Source organism: Ipomoea triloba, chromosome 5 (genome assembly GCF_003576645.1).
Source record: "Ipomoea triloba cultivar NCNSP0323 chromosome 5, ASM357664v1".
Classification (NCBI taxonomy): domain Eukaryota; kingdom Viridiplantae; phylum Streptophyta; class Magnoliopsida; order Solanales; family Convolvulaceae; genus Ipomoea; species Ipomoea triloba.
In genome coordinates, this window is record NC_044920.1 from 4,922,153 (window position 1) to 4,936,516 (window position 14,364).

The 14,364-nt window shown below is 35.8% G+C and overlaps 3 protein-coding genes and 1 non-coding gene across 5 annotated transcripts in view; 3 read left to right on the top strand and 1 right to left on the bottom strand.

Moving 5' to 3' along the window:
- Positions 1 to 66: 66 nt before the first annotated feature.
- Positions 67 to 2,278, top strand: LOC116019219 (uncharacterized protein At2g27730, mitochondrial-like). Its single transcript, XM_031259365.1, has 3 exons — positions 67 to 279; positions 465 to 542; positions 2,066 to 2,278. Exons 1-3 carry the CDS (start codon positions 118 to 120, stop codon positions 2,087 to 2,089), a joined length of 264 nt encoding a protein of 87 aa, XP_031115225.1. The 5' UTR covers positions 67 to 117; the 3' UTR covers positions 2,090 to 2,278.
- A 1,183-nt stretch (positions 2,279 to 3,461) lies between these two features.
- Positions 3,462 to 3,534, top strand: TRNAK-CUU. Its single transcript has one exon. It is a non-coding gene; the product is annotated as a tRNA-Lys (tRNA).
- Positions 3,535 to 3,666: 132 nt separating this feature from the next.
- On the top strand, positions 3,667 to 6,687 carry LOC116020812 (L-aminoadipate-semialdehyde dehydrogenase-phosphopantetheinyl transferase-like). Its single transcript, XM_031261356.1, has 5 exons — positions 3,667 to 3,981; positions 4,882 to 5,014; positions 5,292 to 5,536; positions 5,754 to 5,925; positions 6,150 to 6,687. The coding sequence occupies exons 1-5, from the start codon at positions 3,860 to 3,862 to the stop codon at positions 6,387 to 6,389; spliced, it is 912 nt and encodes a 303-aa protein (XP_031117216.1). The 5' UTR covers positions 3,667 to 3,859; the 3' UTR covers positions 6,390 to 6,687.
- A 500-nt stretch (positions 6,688 to 7,187) lies between these two features.
- LOC116019553 overlaps positions 7,188 to 14,364 on the bottom strand; it is a 14,252-nt gene continuing 7,075 nt past the window's right edge. For both annotated transcript variants that reach the window (XM_031259817.1, XM_031259816.1), the window contains exons 8-16: positions 13,812 to 13,874; positions 13,597 to 13,685; positions 13,428 to 13,493; positions 12,364 to 13,011; positions 12,181 to 12,255; positions 11,918 to 11,988; positions 8,783 to 8,840; positions 8,424 to 8,619; positions 7,188 to 8,174 (exon numbers count right to left, since the gene is read on the bottom strand). In XM_031259817.1, the coding sequence (XP_031115677.1) occupies positions 7,540 to 8,174; positions 8,424 to 8,619; positions 8,783 to 8,840; positions 11,918 to 11,988; positions 12,181 to 12,255; positions 12,364 to 13,011; positions 13,428 to 13,493; positions 13,597 to 13,685; positions 13,812 to 13,874 (1,901 nt within the window). In that variant the 3' untranslated portion in view covers positions 7,188 to 7,539. The remainder of the gene's footprint in view (positions 8,175 to 8,423; positions 8,620 to 8,782; positions 8,841 to 11,917; positions 11,989 to 12,180; positions 12,256 to 12,363; positions 13,012 to 13,427; positions 13,494 to 13,596; positions 13,686 to 13,811; positions 13,875 to 14,364) is intronic.

Genomic DNA, 14,364 nt, shown 5'->3' on the forward strand with positions numbered 1-14,364 from the left:
TTTTTTTTTTTTTTTTTTTTTTTTTAAAAGAACCTTGATCATGACTACATATGGGGCCTCTAGTCCACTCTAGGGTTTTGTTGACTTGTCATCATCGTTCAGGAATCAGGACAAAATATGGCTCTGCGATCTGTCGTTTCACTCACTGGACTCCGTCGTTTAACGGACGGTAGCTCACCGGTCGGCCGATCATCGGCCATGAGTCTCCGTTGCTTCAGTGATGGATCGGGTCGGGTCCTCAGCGAGGAAGAGCGTGCCAAAGAGACAGTCTATATTCAAGTAATCTCCTTTCTACGAATTTCTACCCATACATTTTCTGTAAATCTATATTGACTTGTACGTAATACGTATACGCAAGTATTTGTGCGTTCGAGCGTTTGTATGTATACGCACTTCTAAATATCTAATCTGCGAGATTCTGCGTGTTGACTTTTTTGATTTTTTTAATAATGTCATGGGAAAAGAAAATGGAGAAGGAGAGGCTGGAGAAGAAGAAGAAAGCAGAAGAGAAAGCCAAAGCTGAGGGAGAGAAATCGGGGAAGGTACTATTACAGCATTGTTCCTTCATTGATTTTCTCTGTAGTTTACATTTTATTTTTACCAGTGTTGCCCTGTTGTGGAAATTTTGGTATGCAGTAAAAGGTAAAATAAAAGGGTGAAACTTTAGTAGTATTAAGCTGAACTGATTAAATGCTATCAATGGTTTTACTGGGTGGTGTTGGGCATGTAATCATGATCAACTGAAGACTGAAGTAAGATATGAGATGAAATCATTGATTCCTTGGGCTGCTTAATGCTTGGCTTAAGCACTTAACACAAAAGGGTTTGCTAGTCATATCATTTTTGGTATTCTTATAATGGGAATGTGTGTGGTGTAGTGTCCTCGTTGGATGTATTGTTGATTTGTTGTTTTAGCATCATTCGAGCAATACCTGTTTCCGAACGGGGTTCATCTTAGACTGGTCTAGATTAGTCTGTCCTACGGGAGGGATGTGGATGCCAGTGTAGTATGCAAAAAAAGTTTCGTTTTCATCTTCACATTAATGAAAATCTTAGCAACCCAACTCAACTCAACACGGCATGTGTACCAATATAGTTGAGAATGTAATCCGTTTCACTGGGAACTGTCTCAACCTTCATTCTTTATCTGGGCTTGGGAATAGCTAAGTTGGAACAATTTAGGCCAATTTATGTACAACAATCTGAGCAGAGTCATAGGGGTTATATTTATCAATGAGTTGATGCAATTTGTTTTAAACTGCCGCATTACATAATTTATTGGAAACTTTTGGGTCATTAGAATTAGTTTGAATGGTATCTGACTATTTGTATTCATTTAGTGCATTAGCATTTCAAACAACATTGGCTGGTTGCCCTTCAACTTAAATTTTAAGTAGAAGCAATCTCCATTTCCAAGAGGGTGTTTTGATGTTCAAATTTTTGTTTAGAAGGTATGGGATTTGTAACATGTATCCAAATTATAACGCCTGTACCTTTAGCCTGATAGTTTTGTAATTTTGTTTGCAAGTACTGAATTCTTTCATAAAAGAATTCATCAACACAGTGCTCACAAGAGATTACAGAAAGCCAGATTAGCATAGAGTTCATAATTCATTAGATATGGTGGTAGTTTCTGTTGAGCATATAATATATAAGCAGAAATCTGTAATCCAACTATCAGCTTAGGCTTTTAGTTGAAATGGAGCACATGCTTCAATTTGGTATCCAAGCCAATCCCATGCCAAAGGTGATGGGTTTGAATCTCCGCGTCATCTAATAGAAGAATTCACATGTTGCTTAGTGGAGCCCATCAAAAAAAGTAATTGGCTCACACACGTGAGGTAGTGTGTTGAGCATATAATATATAAACATTAATGTACAATCCAACTATCAACCTAAGTTTTTAGTTGAGATGGAGCACATGCTTCAATCGTTTCATGGACGTTGTGTGTTCCGTAATTTGTCTTGCCTTCGTTGGCATAATCAATTCAATAGTATGCTGCTGCATTTACTTAATGTTTCATTGTTCTTGACCAATTTTGTCTCACATAGTACTTTTTATCAGAGCAAGGAAGAAGGAACTCACTAGAGCTGAAGTGGACTGGAGCTCTGACTTGTTGCATTCTTGCTTCCATGTAGTGATGGCAAAATAAATGTGTTGTGCAAAACAGCAAAATCATAAGTCATAAAGAGTCTTGCCTTTGTGTAATTGTTGCAACTTGCAAGTCTATCTTCTTCATTCATCAGTGCTACTTAGATATGCGTTACTGTTCCTTCATTTTCAGTGACTAGTTTCTAGACTTTAATGGGGGCACTCAATATAGTTTAAGAAAATGATAAAATAAGCTCCTAAATTTTATCTGAAAAGTCAAATAGGTCTCTAAACTTTTAAAAAGTGCAATTACACATTTTAATATGTTAAATTGAGGCAATGAGGCCGAAATGTTGTCGGTTGCCAGATTTTCACACCTAAACTTAAATGACCTGTAATAACTGAGTCATTTACCGGTTTTTGGGTTTCATTGTCTCAATTTAACATGTTAAAAGGGTGTAATTTCACTTTTTAAAAGTTTAGTGAATTAATTGACTTTTCAGGTAAAGTTTAAGGGCTTATTTGACTTTTTTTCCCATATAATTTTGCAATTCTCTTGGTAAATGGAAGCAATTGTTGCCTCCTTTTTTTTTTAGTTAAACATGGCAATTCCAAACTGCTGCATATAAATCTACCCAGAATTTATTATAGCTAACCGTCAATCAATTTATGAATTGTTGGGCAAATGCATTTGGCTTATTTGTACGCATTGTCCAATTGTTATGCCGTGGACCTGGGTCTACATTCATATACACTATACTCTATATTCACATACACTATACTCTACATTCACACTTTGTAAACTCTATATTCACACATTACATGATTATATGATACTCTACATTCACACTTTGTAAACTCCACATTCACACATTACAAGATTATATGTTTAGTAACTATATTACCACTGTTATGCATTCACACATTCAAAACTCTATATTCACAGGTCTTATACTCCATATTCACAACTTGAAAACTTCACATTCACACATTACAGGGCTACAAGTTGTTAGAACTTCTTAACTCTATTACAGATTCACACATGCATAACTCTACATTCACATTTCTATACTCTATATTCACAATTTGAAACCTTCACATTCACACATTTTTGGGCAACTCTACATTCACACAATCATAACTGTACATTCCTGATTCCTATACTCTACATTCACACATTTTTGGACAACTCTATATTCAGCAATATGTTTACTAATTTAAAAAAAAAAAAAAAAGACAAAAACGGCGTAGTTTTGGAGGGTCCACAGCATAATTTGCCCGCGTAGTCGGCGTAGATATATGTTGGGTATTCAGCTTTGGGTCAAGTAAGAAAGGTACATAATAAAATGGGTCAATAGACACTATCAGATCCGTTGTAGTCTAGTTGGTTAGGATACTTGGCTCTTACCCGAGAGACCCGGGTTCGATTACCGGCAATGGAATGTTGTTTATTTTGGCATTATTAAATCCAACAACCAACAACGTTTCATTCGTTTCTTCTCCATTTCTTGTTACGTACGAAGGCCAAATTAAAGCTCAGTGTTGCCTCAGCTTTTCTTCCTATTTTAGTCAATTTTTTTTTTTTTTTTTTTATCATACTGCAGATTACTGCTTAGTATTATAATTATAAAATGTAGAGAAACGGATCACAAAAACAACTTAACTTCGGCCGGCAACAACAACAGAATGGATGGTCCCTCATGAGTCATCACTGAGAAACACACAAGAAAAAATTGAACTTTGAATTGCCAGAGAGAGAGAGAGGGAATGGAATTGGAAAACGGTGTTCAGAGATGGGTAGTTGACATCTCGGAGTGGGACCCAACACCCCATGGCTTTTCCTTCGCCATGTCCTTTCTTCCCAACCATGAACATTCCTCCATCACTAGGTCTCCTGCAACTCTCTATTTCATTGTTTTATGCTAAATTCATATTCTTTTTTTTTTTTTTTTTTTTTTTTTTTCTTTTTTTAAATTTTNTTTGCTAATAACCACTCATATATAACAAGTATATGCAGAAAGAGTAGACTGGTATGCATAGATATATGGTGTTTTGATTGCCTTTCTTGATTTTTTACTTAGCATATAGATTATGATTACAAGTTTAGGGTATGTTGGAATTCTTTGAATTTGAGGTGAGCAATATTGGCTATTATGTCTGCCACTCTGCCTCATTGATTGCCTGATGCTTACTATGAGGCTGACATAAATAACCCCTTTCATACTCCATAGTAAGGTTTCTTTGTGGGGCAACCCGATCAAGTTAGTCGGACAATTAGCTTGACAGTCATAATGTTCCAAGTTCGCCTCCCCTTGACCTGTCTATTGGCCTTCTTTGTTTGAGTCGATCAGTAATGAACGGCCTAGGTTGGTTTACCTCAGTCTTTTGTTAGCTAGGGTCATAGGGCGGGCTTTACCCAGAGCCCACCTTCGGTAGCGGCTATGGGTTTCCCATAAATCAAAGTAAGGTTTCTTTGTGTATTTGGGTTTGTCTAATTCTTGATTTTGATCAAATTATTAGGAGTTTGGAGTTATAGACTGCACAATCTACTTTTTACATGGTTAGCGAATATTATAGTCTATGGATATACATTTTAACTTGATTAAGCAAATGATCTATAAAGAAGTTGGGCCAGAGTATAGTTATCAGATTGTTGATGTGCAATAGTGAATCAGCAACTCAATTTTGATATGGATGCTGCTTAATTTTTACATAGATGCCTAAGATATCAATCAAATCTCTTGAAATGGATTTAAATTGTGGACTTAACTAATGCTTTATATTATTAGATTTGTCAAAATTGAAGATAGGAAACGAGCTCTGGTGAGCAGATTGTTGCAGTATGCTTTGGTACATCAAGTATTGGGAATCCCGTACAATGAGATATGTATTAGGCGCACCGTTGAGGGGAAACCATATCTGGTATGGATAGATTGTGCTCAGTTGTGCTTAGCCCATTTTATTCACAATGACTTCCATTATGCTCTTTAATTCTTAACTTTTGCTCGGTATGCAAATGCTCATCTATCCTACACTTATTGTTTTTCCTCCCTATTTTTATGGTCTGCCTTCTCAATTGACCTTAGATCGATATGACACGAACTATTATTTTGATTTTAATTGTGGCTTAGCTCTAACTTTTTGCAAAGGAGCATCTTGACGAATCTAATAGTATTGCTTTTGCATCCATCTTTTGTAGGTATATGGCGGTACTGTCTTGGACTTTCCAAACTTTAACTTCAATGCTTCTCATCAAGGTGATTACGTGGCAATAGCTTCTGAACCAATATGTCTCGTTGGACTGGATATTGTTGATCATTACATCCCTGAGAAAGAATCAGTTAGAGAATTCATTCAAAGCTTTTCATCGTACTTCTCGAGATTAGAATGGAATGCAATTTTAAATGCAGGCTCTGACGATCAAATGTTAGGAGAGTTTTATAGGTATGATGCTCTTAAAATCCTCGAGTGGGAATATTAATTAGTGAACAAGTAACTTTTAGGCTTACTCATACCCAAACTAATCAAGTTTTTTGAGTTTAAGTATTAGTTGTAAATACGGGGTATGATCACTCAAAATGCGGTTTTAATTGATAACTCTGTTATAATAGTTTTGAAAGACATTACAAGAAGTTAAAGAACATTGAACTACCCTCTGCAGATACTGGAGTTTGAAGGAAGCGTTCGTCAAAGCCATGGGTGAAGGTGTTGGGCACAGATTGGACAACGTCGAATTTCACCACACTAGTTGGGAGAACATACTTGTCAGAGTCGATGGTAAAGAACTGAAAGACTGGAGATTTTGGCTATTTGAACTGGGAAAGAATCACGTGGTTAGTCCATATCGTGTTTTTCTTATTATCTCTTGAAAATCTCGTTTTTCTCACTAACATTCAAATTAGGAAAACTTAATCTGTGCATACTGTTAATAGTCCGACATTGAAAAGATAAGAGAGAACTTATGAGGTGACATTGACCCAATCTTAGATTTTAACATGGTATCAGAGTCTGGTTTGGTCCATCTTAGATTATAACACATACCAACACTTTAGTGTAGGCTTCGATTGCGAGGGGTCATCCAATGTCTGCTACTGCAACTTACAAGAAAACACAGAGGCGGGCTGTTTTTGATGAGAAAGAATACAACCGCGGTCTTCATCTTCCAAACGCTGGATTTTTGTTGCGAAAGGTAGACGAGCTTTTTCCCTACCGTTGTGGGGTAGTTAGAATGCCTATTGGGTTATTGCAGAGAGGTGATGCTTCAGAGAATGAAGGAGAAGTGAAAGGCAGCCACTGATATGGTTTGGCACTTGAAAGAAAGATCGAATGATGTCCATTCACCACAAGGTAGCTATGGTTTAGCATCAATTTTTGTATCGTGCGGGCCAAAGAGTTGTTTTCAGTTCAATGACGTAATTGTATTTTTGCTATACGATGACGGGCTTATTTAACCCTTATATGGCAAAAAGAACAGTCTTATCCGTGACATAACTCTAATACCACTTTTAGAATAAGTGCTTACTATTATGCCAAAAGTTATAGTTCACAGTGTAATAACAACTTTATTTCGTTATACCGTCACCATATTTTTGAAAGACAGGATGTTAGACTTGACATTCACCTTAGCCACCGATTACTGGACTTGGCCCTTTACTGGCCTCAGTACAACACTAAGCAATATTATTAGTAACTAAACTTTACAAATCAAGTAAATATCCCAGATTTTGATAGAAGAATATCAGAGTTGTTACATAGTTAAACAATCAACCAAAACGACAACATTGATTATCATTAAAGAAATCTAAATGTGTAGTTAAACAAACAAAAAACAAAACAAATAAAGAGAGTAAAAGAAGTGAAGCACAAAATGTCAAAAGTACACAAAATGCACAAAGTATACATCTTTCATAGCTTAGTACCATTTCCATTTCTCTTATATAATTTAGTTCTAGACTTCTAGTAAAGATACATATATCAGAAAGATATTGATATAGAATACTTTAGTTGTACTTTTGTATTTACAAAGAGAATGAAGTTACAAAGTTATCACTGTAGTTGACAATAAGTTCATGGTATGCAAATGAAGAACTAAAAATAGAAAACATAGAGATTAAAGATTAGAATTAAATATGAAATTGACACAACAGTTGATGACTAAACATGAAGTTAACACTAAAAGATTTAGCAAAATTGCTCTCTAAAAAAATGTTCTCAAAATTCATGAAAGGAATCCTTAGCTAAACTACACAAAACTTGAGTTTGAGAGCATTGCTTTTGAGACTTTAACAGAGTATACAAAAAGAATGGGCATTGGGCATAATTACAGTTACCAATTGGGCATTATATATAGCTTGAGCTAGCACTTGAGTCCAAACAAGAAATCAATCGTTTTCTCCAGTCCCTAGCAGTTCATATTATCCACAAGAATGTACACCGGTAAGTGACGACTAAAACATGTTTAGCTCTGAAAGATCATCCATGGGTATTTCAAGGCCAATACAGTCGTCGTCTTGTAAGCCATCATCATCAAAGTTGAACCAAGAATTCAAATCCTGAGCTCCACCGATATCTGGTGCTACATCTAGTCCTATCTGATCAATGTCGTTTAATGGCAATGGCAAATTTGCTAAATCAGCAGATTCCTTGGGCTGTCTGGGTGAATTTAAAGGAACGTTACCCTCGATTTTCATATTTCCATTAGCTTCTCCAGAATTCAGAGGCATTACTGGTTCTGAAAACTTCTTGTTGTAAGTTCCATTCCCTGATGTAGACAGCTGAGCTGTCTTCTGTTTTGGCTTTGTTTTTGTCTTGCGGTCGCCCTTTGAGATGCCCAGCGATAAGTGCCCAGCTTTGGGAATTTCATTTCTCGCTGCTGAATCCCGATCTCTCTCGCTTCTTTTTCCTTTTGCACCACCCAGAGTGGACGTCGCCCGAGAGGCAGTGCCACTGACATCGTCAAGCAATACTTCCTTTTTCTTTCCTCTGTTTGAAATTGGCCCGGTTCTAACAAATGCCTGATCAGACTGCTGATTAGATGTATCACGAGAATCCAAATCCCCATCAGCACTACCAATGAAGGGACCTGAAAGACAAATTAACACAATGGTTGGTTGCGTTATTCATAGTATTTCGTCGCCTGTCATCATTACATAATAAAGCATATACAGAGTAACTGATAGCACACGCAGAATACCAAATAGGTGGAAGTTTAAGGCAGAAAGTAGACTAGCTGAATGAGCTGCTTAGTCAAATCGGCATTTTTCGTACATTAAAAAACCAAATAGACAGGGATTAAAGGCGTTCATTTTTATCAACTGCAAGGCTAGTATACCTGTTAAAAGCTCAGCCTCAACCATCCGATGAGGCGGGGCAAAAATAATGTCCCTAAACGATGGCTCGCTAAAGCAACTTGTTCCAGATTCCTCAAACTTCCTACATCTAGCTAGTGTTCTCCTCGCATAAGCCAAAGCCACCTGTCTTGACACCTTAGGAACCCCAATTTTGGCAGCAAGACTTCCTCGAGTAGCCTGTTTATTCCAAAAGGTTAAAAAAAAAAAAAATCATCCTACGAAATTCATGCATTGTAAGAAAGGACAGCAGTAAACCACTTTAAAAAAAATTGTCAAAATGAAGAGATGATTTTTCATAATGCTCATGCAGCCATATGGAAATGTTAAAATTAGAAATTACCAAGAGCTTTTTGTAAGCCACCTCAACAAGTTTATTCATTGCAACCTGCTCTGGGTCCCTGGAATACAACCAAATTGTATGTCAATGTCAAACATAGTATGAAAAAATAAATGAAAAAGGAAATTTCAAATTAAGTTAAAGAACCAAGGGGTCTTTTGATGAAGTCACACCATTATGACAGAATATACACTTCTGATAAAAAGAAGTGAGATTTAGCGATCCCGAGTATTATCAAGGGTGCATTCTCCGATGAGGAGTTGACTGTGCAGTGTGCTCGGGATCCAATTGGAGGAAGGATATGAATTGGGCATAAGAGAGGGAAAAATGATACAATCGTGGGTCAAAGATACAGATCCTGCTGCCAATCTCCTAAAATTGATTGGGAATCAATTTAGTTATCTTATTTCCTAGTTTATTAGTAGTTGCCCTTTTTACTTTAAGTAAGCATATTTTAGAATATTTTTTCCTTATGTCTTAAGCTTTAACTCTATATAGTGAGAATATTAGATTGTCTTAGTAAGTTGGAATTTGAATAAAATCAAAAGGGAAGTTTCTTCCTCCAACTTCTCTCTCTCTTGTTCTGTCTTCCCTTACCATAGGGAAACCAACTTGTTCTTCTTCTATTAACCACCGACCCGTGACGCGTAGCCAAAAACCTACCCATATCAAAAAACTACTTGGCCTGAGGCGTCTTCTGTATTTTTTGGGTCTCTAACACGCCTCAACAATCAACATGAGCCGTTTTTTTTTTTTTTTCTCTAATTTTTGGATTGAAATTTAGAAATATTGTTATACGTACTTTGACCGTATACATGGATTATTTTATACTTTGATTGGTTTTAAATGTTTTTGATATATTTGGTTTAAATGGAATAAATATAATTTTTACTTTTAAGTCTAATAAATTAAACGACGTCGGTTCGAATTACGAACTAATGTGTCATTTAAAAAAAAAACATAAGAAGTCGGTTAAATAGAGAACCAACGTCTATATTCTTGTATACTTGTATAGACGTCGGTTCTTTTATAGAATCAACGTCAAAGGTATTTATTATTAAAAAAAAGTAATTAAGTAAAAAACATAAGACGTCGGTTAAATAGAGAACCAACGTCTATGCTCTTGTATACTTGTATAGGCGTCGGTTCTTTTATAGAATCAACGTCAAAGGTATTTATTATTAAAAAAAAGTAATTAAGTAAAAAACATAAGACGTCGGTTAAATAGAGAACCAACGTCTATGCTCTTGTATACTTGTATAGGCGTCGGTTCTTTTATAGAATCAACGTCAAAGGTATTTATTATTAAAAAATTAATTAATTAAAAAACATAAGACGTCGGTTAAATAGAGAACCAACGTCTATAAAAAACATAAGACGTCGGTTAAATAGAGAACCAACGTCTATGCTCTTGTATACTTGTATAGGCGTCGGTTCTTTTATAGAATCAACGTCAAAGGTATTTATTATTAAAAAATTAATTAATTAAAAAACATAAGACGTCGGTTAAATAGAGAACCAACGTCTATACTCTTGTATACTTGTATAGACGTCGGTTCTTTTATAGAATCGACTTCAAAGGTATTTATTATTAAAAAAAATTAATTAAGTTAGTTTCGGCATAACCGACATAATTATGGTACTTTAGACGTCGGTTAGTGAACCGACGTCTATGGTTCTTTTTACGTCACTGTAATAATCGATGTAAAAAGTTTAAAAGAATAACTGATGTAAAAGCCTATAATTGTAGTAGTGGATTTTTTGGATATATTCATTTGAGATCAATTATTCTAATTATTACTGCAATCATTACTTAATAATGTCAAAAAATTTTATTGTTATAAACTCTTGTACAAATACGAAAAGAATACACATTTTGATTTTTAGTTGAAAGGAACCAAAAAAGCCATCTCCTTGGGCGTGTTGTTAAAAAAATAGAAAATAGAACACATGTTACTCTAAGTAGTTTTTCCTTCTCAAGTGTTCTCAATCTTTCCCATTTTGGGATCCCAAGAATGCACAACTCTCCGGGCGGTTAATGATTCGTATTATCAATGGGTGGCTGACATTAAGGGGATGATATTCTACAATTAGCAGTCCCCTATTTAGTAGAAGTCAGCATTCCCGGGAACAAATTTTTTCTTCATTCAAGTTCAGATTTTTGTGGCAGGGTTATAATCCCACCCCTACGTGACACTATCTAATCCCACCTGAAAGGTAAGGCCAATTTCACTATTCCTGGGAATGAGTTCTTTTCTTCAATCCTGTGCAGATTTTTGTGGTGGGATCATGGTTGAAAAAACCGCTAGGCGCTTCCTAGGCGCTCGGACGCCTAGCCGGGGATTAATCGGCGCCTAGGCGTCCGTGTATTTTTTATTTTATTTTTTATTTTTTAAAAATTTGTTTAAGTATTTTTTATTTTTTAAAGACTAATAATTATAAATTATATAATACTTTAATAGTTAATACTAAAATATTAAATATTAACCTAAAAAATATCTAAAGTTTGTACAATTTAAAATTATTTCGCTCAAAACGATGTTGTTTTGAGTGAAATAACCCATTAAAAAAAAAAGAACAATAGTTAATCGACCGACTAGAAGGCCTAGTCGGTGGTTTGGCGGCCTAGGCGACCTAGGCGGAGCTTAGGCGGCCTAGGCGGTCGCCTAAGTGGCCTAGGCGGTCGCCTAGGTGGCCTAGGCGGTCGCCTAGCCGCCCAGCCGCCTAGACCACCATTTAATGTGATACACTAGGCGGTAAACCAGCGCCTAGCGCCTAGGCGGGGATTAATCGGTGCCTATGCGGGATTTTTGCAACACTGGGTGGGATTATAATCCCACACCCTACCTGAGACTATCTAATCCCGCCTGAAAGGTAAAGCCAATTTCACTTAATCCTGGGACCGAAAAATCAAACAAGGGATGGAATTAAGGACTATTGGACCTATCCTCCTCAAACCAAACAGCCCTAAATGTTACTCCGTATTAGTTAGGTGAAGCCCATCTCACTTAATCGTGGGCTGAAAATCTGAAATTATCAAACAAAGCATGGGATTAAGGAGAACTACTGGACCTAGCCTTCCTAATCCCTCTCTTAGTCCCACAACCCTAAATGTTATCGTAGAACAAAAAATCTTACCAGCAATCCACATCTTCTCTGCCTTCCATAGTCTTGGCCATTTTATCCAGGCTTGTCTTCTTTCTATCAATCTACAGCCATTAAAATAGAGAATTCAATACGATGCACTCTCTATGTCAAATTGAGTGCAAATATAGCTTCAAAAGAAACATCGTATTTAGAAGAAGAATACTGGGTTTTGCATAAAAACTAAGTTATTGATATAAGTTGGTAAAAAGTTGAGCTAAAAAGCATGATGTAAGTTGAGTCTGATATGAAATAACCTGTTGACACAATCCCCTCTCTAGCTGCATAATTTCTTGGTTGATCAAATCATCTTCTTTATCCTCTAAACCAGGCTGAAATAGGCGGGAGGAAAAGTTCAAGTTAAAGCAAACACAAGTACAGATGAATATGTATACGCACAGACAACATATATATACTAAGCTATGATAAGAGAAGCACACCACAGTTTCTACATAAAGGCCGAGACTTTGCAGTTCCAGCAAGAGTTTATCATTAACAGGCATTTGCGCATATTGGTGATCAAAGGAGGAAACGTCAAAGCTACTTGTCAATGAATTTTCTGGACAGTCGTCATTACATCTAGAAAGGCCAGCCAACAGTCTGGAATCTGAATGTGTATATCCACTATCTCCAACCAACATTTCTGTACTACAAGGAGGATCCTGAGCGCGTGTGCTACTGCAAGAATTATGCCCATTGCACTGAGCGAATCTGTTTGTGGTTCCATTTTTCTGTGACTGAACAGATATTCTGGACTCACATTCAAACTCCATCCCTCCCCTGTTTTTATTTCCAGAATCAACAAAAGGGGATGCATCATCAGGTGAATCCTTTTCAAAACCATTTTCCTCGTATACTTCACTGTCATCCTCCACAATGAGAGCTGATAATACTCTTTGATAAAGTGAAGTATCTTCGTTAAGTATTCTGTCAGAGTCTAGATTTGCATATAACATGGACTCTTGGAATCTATCTACAACATATGATGTATTAGCTGATTCTTTTGATTCAATTGAATTCTTCTTGCATCTATCTTGGTCATCAGAAAGAACATCAGAGGCGGAAATCTCATCTTGCACGTTATCACCCTGAAAAAGAAAGCATAGTTAAAACAACAGCAGAAGAAATTTTCTGAATAATATGTTGATAAATTGTTTCACATGTATTTCAATTTATGAAAATTTTCCATAAAGATGAAAATAGGACAAGAGGTTAATCTAGATTTTACTGTTTGAAGTCCAGCTCATTAATTATCAGTACCATTCAAAATTGAATTAATTGAAAAAAAAAAAACCAGAAAATTATAAAATTCTTGTAAAAAATCTTGCCAGGAGAGTTAGAAAAGAAACAGAGAAAGGACAACTGGAAAGACAAACTCTTCAGTTGCTCCACATCTACAAAGACGTAACAGAGTGGAGATGAAAAAAATAAGGTAACAAGGGTTGAAAATTTTCTACGCGATTAATTGATGCTTTGAAAAAGAGGTATTAGTCTTCAGGTATACCATAACACCATTATTGGAGCATGAAATGTGAGTTAGATCCGTATGAAGTTCCTTGGCTGATTTCAACTGATTGAAACAAAATGAAACTTGATCAGAGCTCAGACAAACTATCAAACAGATGCAGTAAAGGAAGGCATCTTATGGTTATTATGAATTTTCTGGTTATCACCTGCTCTAATAAGTACGTCTTCTCTTCTGAACTGATCATTGTAAACAACGACTCCACTTTCTTCCAGAATACACTTGAACAAGCATGAACTACAAAAGCAAGAAACAAAACAAGAAGTCGTCAGCATATACACAATTGGCATTTCATTCCCTTATTTTCCACCCCATATTCAAGGATGGTGCAGAGAGGTATGTCATAACTCATAACACACTTACTACTAAAGTTGTAAGCAGACTTTGCAGCTGATAGGAGTTCCTCCTGATCATCATCTGATTCCCCTGAAACAAAAAACAAGGCAAGTTATATGTTTCAGCAGAGAAAGATTGAGAATTGGATTTAATGTTGCCTTCCTCTTGAGCCAACATAGTGGCCTGACAGTATTGCATGTCATACCAGAATTTTCTTCAGTTTGGAAGCTAACACTAATATAATCATATGATGTATATTGAAACAGTGTTAAGCGAAGATAAACAAACCTAAAACAAGTTTAGACTCAAAAGACATGCTCACATGTGCAAATGGGGACCTCACAAAAGACAACAAACTGTTCAATCTGTTTAATAAACTACTCTCGAAAACTGTTAAGGCTAACAAGTGTTTATAAAAGCCTTACAGTCCGAATCTAAAATGTAAAAAGAATTGCAATGAAAAAAAAAAAAAAAAAAAAAAAAAAAAAAAAAAAAAAAAAAAAAAAAAAAAAAAAAAAAAAAAAAAAAAAAAAAAAAAAAAAAAAAAACAAAAAAAAAAAAAAAAAACAAAAAAAAAAAA